The sequence below is a fragment of the Molothrus aeneus genome, chromosome 6 (assembly GCF_037042795.1).
Source record: "Molothrus aeneus isolate 106 chromosome 6, BPBGC_Maene_1.0, whole genome shotgun sequence".
Classification (NCBI taxonomy): domain Eukaryota; kingdom Metazoa; phylum Chordata; class Aves; order Passeriformes; family Icteridae; genus Molothrus; species Molothrus aeneus.
In genome coordinates, this window is record NC_089651.1 from 24,977,451 (window position 1) to 24,991,252 (window position 13,802).

The 13,802-nt window shown below is 43.6% G+C and overlaps 1 protein-coding gene across 1 annotated transcript; it reads right to left on the reverse strand.

Annotated features, from left to right (window-relative positions):
- Positions 1–296: 296 nt before the first annotated feature.
- Positions 297–6,945, reverse strand: PPP1R14D (protein phosphatase 1 regulatory inhibitor subunit 14D). The gene is made up of 4 exons (XM_066552997.1): positions 6,763–6,945; positions 2,594–2,689; positions 2,376–2,408; positions 297–365 (listed from the first exon to the last, which is right to left on the reverse strand). Exons 1-4 carry the CDS (start codon positions 6,943–6,945, stop codon positions 297–299), a joined length of 381 nt encoding a protein of 126 aa, XP_066409094.1.
- Positions 6,946–13,802: the final 6,857 nt, after the last annotated feature.

Genomic DNA, 13,802 nt, shown 5'->3' on the forward strand with positions numbered 1-13,802 from the left:
TGGCCAGCATGGAAATTCCTAGAAGAATCTAAAAGAGGGACATCTTGTCCTGTTCCTCAGGTTAACACACTCTTTAAGAATCAGGAAAATGTACAATCTAGCTCCCTGCTGTGTGTGTAGATCTGGAAGGAGTGGAGACTTCAAACCATTGGTACAAAGTTCACAAACTCGGTGAAGTTTCTCAATAATAATAATAAGTCCTAAACATACTCAGAAGTTCTGTTGCTGATCCTGGTTTTTGTCAGGAAGATACATATTTCCTTGTAACCAAAGCTGGAGTTTCCATGTGAGCAAAGTCATTTCTTCTGAGGATTGGTGACTCTTCGGAGACCTCTCAATCGACTGAGCAATTCCGTGATGAAGTCCTGCAGTAAGAGTTGGTTGAAGAAGGATGTTGTATTAATTCCAGCACTCACCAGCCCAAAGCAACTGTGGCGTTTCCATCATTCCCACATTCACCCTTACATACACCCTTACAGAAACCAAATTTTGACATGTATTGAGCAAACATATCTTTTAGCTTAGGAAAGGAGACCTTGTGATGGATGAGAAGGGTCTAAAAGCTCCTCTCCTTTCCCTGTCTCCCTTTGGAACAGCCATGTTTACTTTCTCCTTAGGAACTAGCCTGACCCTCTTTATCCCAGATACCTGCTTTTCCCACCGTGAGATGACCTCAGGATGCTGTTGTTCTCTTTTAGGTTCCACTGCTTCCTGTTGCCACCATAACCTCCTGCCCACTTCTGCTGCCCTCCCAATCTAGGGCAAAGCAAGCTGTCCCTCTTGTTGAACCAGTAGAGCTCTATGTTGTGAATTGCAAACCATCCTGGAGCTGTGCCAGTTCTACAAGGAAGTGGCTGGCAGAGAAGAGGTGGAGCAAAACATGTAGGACTAATGATAATGTTGAGCAGGGGTTGAGGACAGGCAGAGCAGATAGATGAGCAGTTAATGGAGACAAACCCTGACTACTTTGCTGACACAGCCAAGGACTATGAACTAAACTGGCCTATCTGGTTATTCCAAGCAGAAGGCAATGTGCAAACTTTACCCTCTGCATGGCAAGTAACACCACCATAAAGAGGTGTGCAGCCTTTCTTACCCAGAGACATCGCTACATGTTCTTGTAATTAGGCAAGGTCACTGGAAATACTGCAGCTTGTTACCATTTGTCCTGTGCGGAATCCCAGCATCCTCACTTGGGTGATCAGAGGTTGCCACAACATGCTCTGGAAGTAAATGCCTAGGATCATACCTGTCTTTTCAGTCAGTCCTTTCAGTTTCTTGTCTGCCTTCTGCAGTTAAACTCCTGAGATCTTTCAAGGGGACTGGATTCAAGATCCCCAGGGTGAAAGTATGTGTTATTGCCAACAGGGCAGCAGTATCTGTATTCAGCAGGTACTGTGCTGTCCACAAGACACTTTCATGGCTTCTGACTTAGCAGAGCAAACTCTGTTCAGTTACCGCTCTGGGAATGTGAGATTCTTGCCTCAGATCTGACATTCAGACACTCTGAAAACTATTTCATATTGCCAGCTTTGCTGAAACCCCTGGTGGGAGAGTATCTGTGATGATTGCTACAGCCCAGTTTAATTTCAGTGATACTAATATTGATTCAGTGATTGAACTTCAGTCATGCATTCATCTCATTTTCTGTGTGTTCAGCACTGCACAGCCACATCAGCTTGACATCGCGTGGAGTCTGATTGATGATGTGCAAGCAGAATGTTCACATGCAGTGCATGGGGCTGAAGCAGTGATGGGAACATATTTTGCACAGGTGTGCAGTGCAGCAAAGGCAATCCCTGTGTGGTGCATGCACACAGTATTACCTCCAATTGTCTGGACATTGTGGGATTTAACTCTTTAATTCAAAGTAAAAACTTCCAAAGTTATGTGGGGAAAAAAATCCATGCGTAAAATTAACCTACATGGCCACTGCTCAGCAGTTATCTGCCCAGTCTAACCTAAGGGCCGTTCTACATCCTTGTCACTCATAACCCTAGAGTGTTTTAAGCTAAGAATGCGTTCACTTAACAGTGTAAAAATGGTTATGTGAGCTATGGCACTGTCTATGGCTTTTCTACACTGAGGATCAAACAGCAGCTCAGACTGATCAGCTTAGGATGTCTGAAACATGGAAAGAACTTCCTCTGATTGTAAAGCATAATTCCTTATTTGCTCTAGTGCTCTGCCTTCAGCTCATTCATGTGCATTTATATGTAATTTTACAATCACAGAATGAAGTGGCAAACACCTCCCATTATGATGAAACAAATCTGCAGCATGGTAGTGTCTTGGCTACTCAGCCAAGCAGCAGCAAAGACACCGTAACAGAATAGTATAACATGTATACATGTAAATTTATATGCTTTGCTCACCTCTGTGGGGCTGGAGCACTCATGGAGGATTTCCTAAAAAAACAAGGAGTCATCATTTTAGTATTTTATGAGTTGATCTAGTTCTCCCCTCCCTACAAAGAGGAAGGCACAAGAAAGCATCATGCAACACTACCAACACCTATTCTCTACCCCATGTGCCACTAGTCTTTATGAAGAGAACTTCACTAACTTAAAATCACCAAGTCCCTCTATCTGACCTGTAGTTTTATTTTCTGTTCTTCATTAGGGACCTCCAGGAGATCTTCAAGATCAATTTGTGGTTCGGGAGCGGCTGCCTCTGTTTCCTCCCTTAGCTAAAAGGAAAAAAAACCACCAGAGTTAATTAACCTTCAAACTTCTAGCAGCTGAGTTACAATAAAACTATGCAGCAAAGTTGAGGTCAAGATATAAATAATCTCAAAAAAGGGAGGTTCTTGTAATGAGGGCATGGATTCCAGCCCCTATGTAGCAGACAGGCACACATCCTGACGTAGACATTCTTCATCTTTTCCAACCACTACATGGCTCAGGGATCATCACCCACCATTGGAAGACCATTTCAAGGATATCAAAATGCAGTGCCGCATATACCAGCCTGTGACACTCTTCCTCTATGAGGAGTTCACCAAACAGAACTCCAACAGGCTTAATCTTGGAGAGGCATAAATAACAGAAGGAGATTTTAGGGTTTTATGCTAATTACACTCATCTACTTTGTATTTATACTAAGGCTTTTGGCAGTAATGGAGAGAAAATTATGCTGTTGAAAGACCTAACAATATTTTGCCATCTTTCTCTAATAGATATGAGAGGGATATAATAGTCTCCTTTAATGTAAGAGGGACTCCAAGTTTTGGTGACTGGAGTGATAATCTTGTACTGCATTGGGGTGTTAGTTGAAAACATTTGTACACTTGATCACAGACACATTTTAGCTTCACAAATCTCTGCAAGGAAACCAGCCTGTGTTTTTCCAGTGTATTTGCAAAATTAATCTTTCACAACACAACACTAGTGATATTTTGGCATAGTAATCAGTAGAATAAGGATACTGGGTGAACAGCACAGTTCCTGATTGCCAGGTTGTGGCATTTATGGATGTGTCCGTAAAACATTAAACATTAAAGACAATATTTACAGGAAAAAAAGAAACTTTTCCTGGGCAGTCACTGATACTAAGCCAGAGAGGAAGTAGAAAGCCCTTGTTTAACTTTGATACACAGCTAACTTAAGAATAAATAATAAACCAGAGTTAAATATATTGCACTGTGACCCACACAGTATTTCTTCTTAAAAGTAATATTTTTCATGTGACTTTTTAGAAAACCGGTGTTGATCCAGGCTGACTTAGTCTCTGGTTAAGAAACTAAGTAGGCTGGGAGGGTGAGATAGGGTAGAAAATCCCTGTGGCTTTTAGTCCTAGTGTGGATGTTCTTCTGGATTCCATATGCAAGGAATCATCTCAAAAATGAGTCTTAGTTTTGTTGCTAAAAAGCCTCATGACAGTAAACATCATAGCATTCCCTGCATCAGGAGGTGATGTTTGAGCTAACCTTGCTGTCATTTGAATCTCTGGAAGACACCCAGGAACTGCACTGCCAAGGGCAGGTGGAGCAAAGTAAGAGATAACAAAGAGACAATTGTAATGGAAGTTGAAGGATACAAGGAAGCCTAAAGAAGCAGGGCAACTAAATAGTCTTGTCACAATGCGCAGAGGAGAGCAGGATGACCTGCTGGACATCTCCGTGATTACAAGTAATTTACTGTGGCACATGTATGTATTTGAAGAGATCCTGTTAACAGTCTCTGACCTGGCACAGCATTATGTTATGTAGTTCCTTGTAGCAAATCTCTTATGCTGGCCTGAATACATCAGGAAGCAGGGAAATCTCTTGTGCTGAAGAGATACTAGCAAGGGTAATCCACTGGCAATCTGTTCCTGTAAGGGCATGGCTGGGTTTCTCACTTGTGCCTGCTGGGATTTTGCAGTAGGGAAAAAGAATCCCCTTTGGGCATCTGCTCTGATGACAGATCATCTTCTTCCAGAGAATGATCATCTTCATTCTCTGGAAAACAGAAGAACATAAACTGACTTGTTTTTCTGACACCCTTGAAGTGTAAAGGTGTATCTCTGTACACTTCAGCAAGTAAGAGTAGCACATGGAGGACCACATCCTGGGTCATGTTACTGGTCATACCAAGTGCTTCTTGTCTGTATCAGAAAAAAAAGTGACAAAAATGTAACTCTTTAAAACTGCAGTAATTCTCCAAAGGGCAAGATGTTCTGTTACTCAAAGCAGCAGACATTCTCCTTGCTTGTCTCTAGCAAACCTCAACAGTCAGGAAAAGGACTCTGAATTGAGCTACCAACTCCAGGGACAGTCCCTCAAATGCCAGTGTAGGATGGCTGGGAAGCAATATTGTCACTGCCACTCTTTTGAACAGCCTTCATTCAGCAGGACTACCATGGTAGCACTTTGCAGACACACTGAATTTTGCCTGCCTGACTGGGTCTCCTGATAACTTCTGCTCCCATGTGCACTATATAATGTTTCGTAATGCATTATGAAGAGGCCTAAGATACAGGTAAGAATTTCTTACTATCATTTTAATAAACTATAGAAAACAACTGGAAATTCACAACTAACTTGAAGAGATTAGTAATTTTTACTGAGCAAGCTGTGTTTGGGAAATCTAAAACAGTTAGTTAACTGAACAGAAGCAGTAATATACTCATTTTCAGAGGAGCCATGCATTTGCAGAAGAAGAAGGGACCTTTTTCTCCATATTTGTTTTCTGCCTGTTCTTTGCATAAGGCATAAATTAAAACAGAAATATTTTATCTCCCAACATGGCATGAGAATCTGGCACATTCCCACACAAATTTCAAATACATGGTCACACAGGAAGTCACACAGAAAATTATTATAATAATGATCATAATAATAAAAGCAACAGCAACAACAATAATAAGGACAGACTTAGAAGCAGTTCCTGAAGTCTGGGTCTTCAGCTGTGAAGGTGACATTATTCTATAGCTCTCAGGCCCAGAAAATCAGCCTGGGCAGGCAAAAAATTTTCTCTACCATCATGGCAAGTAGCACGAAACCCACCATTAATGGCCTGTTCTGAATGTCCACTTCAGTGTTGATTGCAATTTGAAACTGCTGATGCTCAGAGCGGAAGGCTCTAAAAAATCATCAGCTCTTATTTCCTTGTGTCTCAAAAGTGTGCTTAACACTGTGCTGGGGTGCAAATACAGAGTACAGGGCAGAAAGGGCCTGGCAGTGCATTTAGTCCATCCCCATCCAGGACATAAATAAGCAGTTTTACACAATTTGTTAAACCCATTTGTGTCATCTGTTGAAGATGGAGATTCTCTGTGAGTCAAGAAAGCTGTATTTTCTTACTGTATCAGCCGCTGCTCTAGAGAGAAAAGCAAAATCCTTAATCAAGCTATTTAAATGTATTTAAGATCATGATGTACAAAGGGGGAAAACCTTTCATCTTTTACTGTACCACACTCCAAAGGATTATCTCAACCACAGAAGAATGCTATTGCTTCTGAAAGTACCCAGCATAACTATCATGCATCTAAGGTCAATATATGAATAGAAGTGATAGTACAGGGTTAAAATTTCAATATACCCTGGCAGTGCTGGAACTTGAATGTCACTAACCCAGCGAAAAAATGCAACAGCTGAAGTAAAATTGTGTACCATTCAGATGCTGTAGGCATTCCTGGCTCTTTCCTACTGGGACAGCTCTCAGTCAGGCAGGAAAAATTTGGGAGAGACCGTTCCTGGTGCAAAGGAAAGCTCAGGCAAGGGAGACAGCTCTGAGGATTGGTGAAGATGGAGGCATAAGATTTCTACATGTGAGCAAAGAGTTTTTTTCCCAATCTTCCCTGTTGCCAGTAGTGTGTGCAGACTCTGCAGTTACAGCACATTCTGAAGTGTCTCATTCAAACAGCAGGTAGAGCCTCACTGTTGTGTCCAAAAAGAACAGGGATACACTGATCACTCTAACCCAGGTAGCCTGGATACTGCTCACCACAAAGCCACTCACCACATGGAGCTCAGCAACAGGAGTCATCCCAGGTTTATACATCTCTCTAGGTTGTGCTAGTCATGCTGAGCAATAGCTACACCCCCTCAGTGGGTGCAGCTCCAGGCAGTTCAAAGCCAGTTGGATTGCATCAGTGCAAGCTTCCCTGCCTGCCAACACACCAGAGTGCTGCAGAGGGGGCATGGAGATAACCTGCTGGAAGCTGAAGACAAGGAACTATTTCCAGGGAAGCAGAGCAAGCAAACCTCTCTGCCAGCACACAGGGCCTCTAGAGCCATTCACCTGACAAGCAAGTGGTTCATGTGCCCCAGCTACTCACCCGGCACTGGTAGAGCTCCTGCAGCTGGGCGTTGATCCATTCCTCCAGGTCTAGCCAGCGCTGTAGGTCTTTGCGGTTGTACTTTATGGTCAGCTTGCCCAGTTTCCTGTGTGATGATTCCTCCCCAGGTTTCTCTGGTGTCTGGAAAGTCACCCGGGGCAGTGCACTGGAGTTGCTGGCCATCCTCAGTGCTTCCTCCTCTGACAGCAGGAGCTCTCCTTCCTCTGGGCTCCCTCACACCTTTTCTCTGCTTCCTTTACCAAAGCCTCTCTGCAAGCAGTGCCTCCCAGCACAAGCTAGTTACAGGCACCAAGGCTGGGAGGCATTGGTGATCCTAGGGAGAGAGTTAGGGGTGGCTACAGGGCTGGGGCAGCAGCCAGGCTCTGCAGGCTGAGTTACAGCTGCAGACTCTTGGGTTTCACCATCAGATGTGCTGACAGGAGCAGGGAGGCAGGCAGAGTTGTTGTAATAACATCTGTTGTTAAAAGAAGCCAAGTGAACCAGGGAATTGATGAACCATGTTTGTTAATATTTAACACAAGTCAGGTCCAAGAGGTGGGGAAGAAGGAGGTTTTAAATTACTGTTTTCCTACAGGCATAACTTACATGCATGTGCAATTCCAGAGGGCTGAACCATACATAATGCATTGAATCCTGCTGCAGTTCATACTCAGTAAACTGCCTGCAGCTACAGGGTTTAGCTCCCTTTGAGATGATATATTTGGCATTTTCCAGCTAAAGCACTGGACCCAACACAGACGAGAAGTGGTCTGGAATCAGGCAGCTCATTCATTATTTTACAGCAGTAGGTCAGGAAATGACACTGCAACACAAAGTTGGGCTCAGCAGCTCCATTTTTCATTCTATATTCTCTAAGTTAAGTCCATCTCTCTCAGAAATTTCTGTAGAAATCCCAGTATCATGAATTTGAAATTATTTGTGCAAGGAAATTTTGGGATAAAAGAACATATCTGTGCTCAAAAAAGTACAGTATTTGATGTGATGGCCCTGCAGGGGAAGACCTCACTAGGGATATAGCACCATCTCCCTCCCACAGAAGAGTATCCATGGTAAACAGGTTCACCTGCTGAGACATCATAAATGGCTATCAGACTGTATATTATCAATGCTTGGTTTACAGTTCCTCCCCGCCTGGTTAAAGGTCTGCAGCATTATTGCCCTATGACATTTAGAAGGATATGTGTGAGAAGTGCACACTGCTGTTCTGTTCAGAGGAACAGAAATCAGGCTGGCTGTGATTACAGGGTGCCAGGACACCTCTTTTTCCAGCTGTTCCCAGAGCCCTCCAGCAGCCTGCCCAGAGAGCTGCCCCACCACATGGACAAGCCAACTGAGACTTCTCCATCCTGAAGCAGATCAAGCACCTCCAGTCTCATGATTCATGGGGAAAAAGCAAGTAAGCCTCTGCTGTCAGGAGCCAAGGTGTTTCCAGTTTGGAGGCCAAGAGCTAGATAAGCCAAAGGAAAAGCAGCTGACCCTTTTCCTGCTGAAAGGTGCTGCCAGACAGCATGAGGCAGCCTGTAGAGGGGCTGGTCTCTCAAAAGCTTGCCCAGTCTCCCTGGCACAGCTCTGTCCCCATCCCCAAAGGGATGGTGATACAGCCAGCCAGCAAAATCTTGTACACAGGGTAGTAGAAAAAAGAGTAGGGACATTACAGCCCTTTTCATCCTTAACGTGGGCAAAAAAATAAAATTAAAATATTTTTTTAAAACCCTTTTCAGACTGGAAATTCTGCAATTTGCTTTCACATACATGAAGAATAAAGTGTTAAAGTGTACCTGAAACTGATATTATCTCCTCTGTTTCTCTGACAGCCTAAAACTTCTGTCCAGAAGACAACGGTTAACTATTTAATTTTAGCAGCTTTACCCATTTTTCCTTACTGCTTGGCTGTATCCCTGCTCTAATTCCACTCCTAAAACTTTCTTATTTAGATCAAAGTTACACAGAAAAATCTGTGTTGAGAGACTTGTAGCACACTTAGTGAGTGCAAATTCTTCAGAGATTCTTAACCAGTGGAAACCTTGTAAAACCCATTGAACAACTTATAATACCTTTACAACTATTGACTTTTCAAAGGTTAATATGGCCTAAAATGGGCAGATATTCACAAGGTAAGTCTGGACCAAAGGACACAGATTCAGGTGATAAATTCCTGTTTCCAAATAGAAGTGCTCTATTTTGGTGTTCAAGGATTGACATATTTGAAGAGGGGAAAGAGGGAGGAAACTGTACTTCTTTGGTCCCAAGAATCTCCAGAGAGGCTGGCATTAAGACCAGAGAAAGAGGACCAGACTTAAAGGAGAAGCTACTTGTTATCTCTGAGTCACTCCGGATGTCTGCAGCGGCTGAAGGGCTGGCAGGGAAGCCCCTTTCTTCCATCCCCTGTGCTAACTCTGGTGTTCTTGAGCAGTTTAGTTAATCTCTACATGAAAGGTAGGGTTTGGCCTGTTAATATTCTGCCAGCATGGTTGAATTTATGAAGCAGAGGATCCAGAAGTCACAGGGGAGCTGTGAAAATGAGGAAAAAGGGAACATAACCTGCTCTAGTGGCTCTTCAAATAATTTGAACTGCTGTTAAGTTGTAACCTCACCTGAGCTGAGATGCCACATCTGAAAAGGTCCACAGGCCTGTTCATTGACTACCAGACTCACCCCAGGACCTGTACTCCATCAAAATGTAACAAACAAGGGGCACAAGCCCTCCTGCTACTCCATCAGTGCCACCCTACAGCTGAACAAGACGTTCAGAGGATGATGTCAGAGGCCCTCTCAGGAAAGCTGCAGGCCAAAATGAGCCAGATTACAGGATGTTCATCATACTGCTTTGGCTTATTTCAGCTTAGTCATGAATTTGTTGTAATAAGAAGGTGGCAATATAGAAACAAATGTTTACTGATAAAGTAGGCTTCCTCCAGTAATAAAATGTTTTAATCTATGATTAAAGCAAGAAGAAGCAAAACCAGTGCAAGATCAGTGGGTGTGGCAGAAGTTCCTGCAGGAACAGGACTGGATGCCTCATTCAAGGTAGGGGATATTGTCCCCTTGAATGAGGCAGCATCTCCTACAGGTGCCACCTGCCAGTGCTGGTAAATGCCAGCTGCCACCAAAACAAACACAGCTCCAAGACTTCCTTCATAGTGCCACACCCCATCCAGTCCTTTGCTTGCATACAGCAGATTCACATGGCCAAAGGGACAAAAAGACATTCAGCATTTTGTTTGGACAGAATCTCAGAGATCTCAGGCATGGCTAGGAGATGGAATCTTATTTTCAGCCTAGTTATTTCTGCCTATAGCCTCAGGCATACAACCTGGAGCAAAATTTCTGGAGTGAACACACATACTTGGGCAACTAAGTCATCTAATCAGACAATCTGTTTTTTCACAAGAGCTGTGCACATGTAAGCGCCAATGGACCTCTGCTGCAGCTGCTTGTGATCATCTTCTCTGCAAATCTGCATATCATTTATGTTGGTGAATAAAGGGAGTTTAAACATGGCCAACATATTTGAATTGTTAGACTGAAAGAAGCACTATGCCTCAGTTTCCATGTGTGTGACCTGGGGTTGCTGATCCTCCAGGCCTACCCTAAAAGTGAGGTACCTCTGAAAGGAGGGGAGGATTCAATACTGTGGAGTTGGACTTTTATGGCTGTCTGTGGTGCCAGAGGGCCACCAAACCAAGCTGAGCATAGGCATCATAGTACCAAACAGCTGTGACATTGATCCAGGCAGCAGAGCATCCAAGGGCATGAGTCAGATCCAGTTACACTCCTCTGTTCTTGAAGCTAATAATCTCCATCCCACACCTGTGACCTAAGCTGGTGCTTCTCTTTCTTCCTGAGCTGATGACTCTGGTGTGTGCTTAATAATTCAGAGGGGCCCCAGCTCATCTTTCCACAGAACCAGGTTGGCCCCTTTCCCTTGAGTCCCAGCCTAGTGAGGAACATTTTCCTTCAATAAAGCAGAAGCCACTCTCCACCTGCTTTAGAAAATAGTCACTTTCCCTGTGGTTGCAAGTGTGATAGTTAACACAAATTGAACTAGAGAAGCCAGCAGAGGTGACTGTATCAATACTACAGTGACACCACAAGGTAAAGAGGTTCTGTTCCTTCCTGGGAACAGGAATAGGCACAGAAAAAATGTTGTGCTATAAGACAGTGTAACCAGGACTGGAGATTAAAAAATCCAGAGCCCTAGGTGAGCAAGCCCAGTACACCCAGCACCTTGATGTCCGTCATCCACTTTCTTTATTTTTCAGTTATCTCCATGAGAGCATGGAAACCAAAAAGCCTGCATCATTGCCCTAGAGTTCTAGCAAGTAGAGGGAGAATGCATCATCTCTCACCCTCAGCTTCTGGAGATATAGGGAAGCAGAAAGGAATATCCAGCTCATAAAGTCCCCAACTTCACCTGAGAAGTACTACCACCTTCCCATCAGCACAGGCTGAGAAGCCAGGTGTCAGTAATCAGCCTTATTCCTTTCTCCTGACAGGCTCACCTTTCATAAGGCACTGAAAGGGCACTGGGAAGGAATAATGACAAGTGCCAGAGGAAAACATTTCCCAATTTGACTGATTGACCCAAATTGCACTATTTGGCACTGTCTCACAGAATAGAGAGGTCTCAGCAATAAAGAGGTCAGGTAAACTGGCCTGCCCACCTGCCCTTCCTCTGGCCTCAGTTACTGGCAGTCAAGTGAAGCATAAAGGCTGATGTCTCATCAGCAGTTCAGAAGGGTAAATGAGAAATAGCTGCACATCCTCCTTTGGCACACCAATTTTCCTTGTCTGTGTCCATCCACAGACTGGCTGGAGGTAGCAGGTTGAGTAAGCATCTCCACTGAGGAAGAAGACCCGCTTCCCCTTGAATACTTAGATAAGCTGACAACATGAATTAGATGCCAAAATAATTGTTTGGAGATCTTTGAAAACCTGCCCATGTTGTTTGTTTCTATCCCTCTTGTTTGTTGCTCTCCCTCATTACACTGCTGTTTCCCTAGAGGAAGAGGTCTGAGACACTGATAGCATAACTGACATGTTACATGTCTTCATGTAACACAGAAGTTTCAGCAAGTCTTTGAATGAAAGCACTATTCAAACTGAATAGTTGAAGGGGATCTTCCTTGTTTTCCAGCCTGCTTTCAACATTTTAGGCTTGCAGAAGTTGTACAGCTCTTGCACCAATAAGTTTATTATGACCCAGTCCCCTTGAAAGGGTAAATTCCATTTGCAGGGACTGTACTGCTCAGACCTGCAGGGAAGATGCCATCTACAAGCAGAGGGGAGAGCAGACTTTCCCATGAGGCACTGGCAGCTGGCCTGAAGGTGTGGAAAGAAGATTTCTGGGGATGCAGTTGCTGTAGGAAGTAATGGGAGAGAGTCTATAGGGAACCCTATGGCCAATCCTGTTCCACCCACTGGTGCAATGAAGAACAAACCAAGTTGTCTGTGAGAACTTCAGTGGGAAAAACTAGAACTTCCTCTAGCTCCTGAAAATTGAAGGTTTTTTGCTTCACATTTTCATACCTATGTGCCTGTAAAAGCCTAGCATATAAAAATGCAAATACTTTCTTGGTGTAACCAGTCTAGACACTATTTCCACCTCTTCCTTTCCTATTGCTCCTGCCTTTAAGGGTTTATCTTGACCAGCAACATTAAAGTAAAAACCAGTGCCATGAAACCGTAGACAAGAACATCGCCAAAGAAATAATATAGCCTCATTGTAACTCCCTTCCCCAAAGCTACCTCGATGCAATGGGAATGGCTCTCAGGAGGACTCAGCAGGCTATCATCCTTTCTCCTGCTTTGTTCCACAGGACCAGTGGTTAGTCATAGCCTGATGAGATCCCTTCCTGTCTCCTTCCTTTGCCACATCTTTGTGCCATCCCTTGCATCCAGGTCTCACCCCTAAACCACACCAGGAGCTTTAACCTGAGGCAAATACAACAAAACAAGCAAGCAAACCTGTCTCCCAAGTTTCAATTACACATGGAGCAGTTCCCAGGTAAAACACAGCAGAATGGATCCACCTGCAGTAGCTGGTAGGACAAGCTGCTGTGAGGAAGTCATTGCAGATGATGATGCCATGGAGCTGGGCTGCACAGCGGGACAAAGGGGAACCTGAATCAAGCCTTCCTTATTTTTCTGCCTGTTGGAGTCACTTCCTCCTGGAAGGTGAGCATCCAGCTGCCAAAGGTGCTGTGGTCTCAAGAGTAATCACACAGAAAGAAGGGAGGTGATAGAGGCTCCTGCACTGCATTTGTTACAAGGCATGCATGTCTAAGACCTCTTTTAATCTTAGTCAAATATTAAACTATGGTGTGATTTACCCTCCTGAGTCATTGTCGGAATAGTTCTTTCCAGACTGAGAGCAGACACTTCAAAGACAGACAAAAGTTAACAGTGACTCACTGTTTCAGGACCCCTTAAAAACACTCCCAAGTTATAAAATCACACACCCTACTTTCCCTTTACGCTAACATGAATAATACATGTCTCAGCTGAAGCCATGGGAATTTATTCATTTTGCAGAAGATGAGGTCTGTAATGGGATTTTGAGGTTAGGAGAGCTAAAATGGAGTTACTGAGTTGGAAGAAAAGCTGCTGCCACAGAGAGGGGCTCCTAGTAGAAGTCCTTGATCTTGGGCCCAATCTCAATTAAAATTTTAATTACTGAATTCCTCCAGAATAAACTGGGCATATTTAGAAACTGTGCTACTGTTACTGAATATACTGAATAAAACTAAGTATGAAGTGACTATAAAGACAGTTAAGGTGAACAGCAGAAAACCTTGCAGCAGAATTTAGCACAGCCTTCTGCTAAAAGCCAATAAAAACACCTATTCTAAAGGCTAGGCTTCATCTTCTTATGAAGGAGCTTTTATAAATATTTTTTTTAAAGTGGTGGGAGACATTAGAGATGCCAATGAATCCTCACAGTTCTGTGTTTGTAGGAATTACATTACTCCTGTATTGTTTGGCACAAGCAGAAGAGACATCGTGTCCTTCAGGTTTGC

Coding starts and splice junctions, on each gene's coding strand:
- PPP1R14D (XM_066552997.1), bottom strand. CDS start 6,945: ATGGCCAGCAACTCCAGTGCACTGCCCCGGGTGACTTTCCAGACACCA. Junction 2,690..6,762: donor AGGAGCTCTACCAGTGCCGG/GTGAGTAGCTGG, acceptor TTTTCCTTTTAG/CTAAGGGAGGAAACAGAGGC. Junction 366..2,375: donor AGTGCTCCAGCCCCACAGAG/GTGAGCAAAGCA, acceptor CTCTTACTGCAG/GACTTCATCACGGAATTGCT.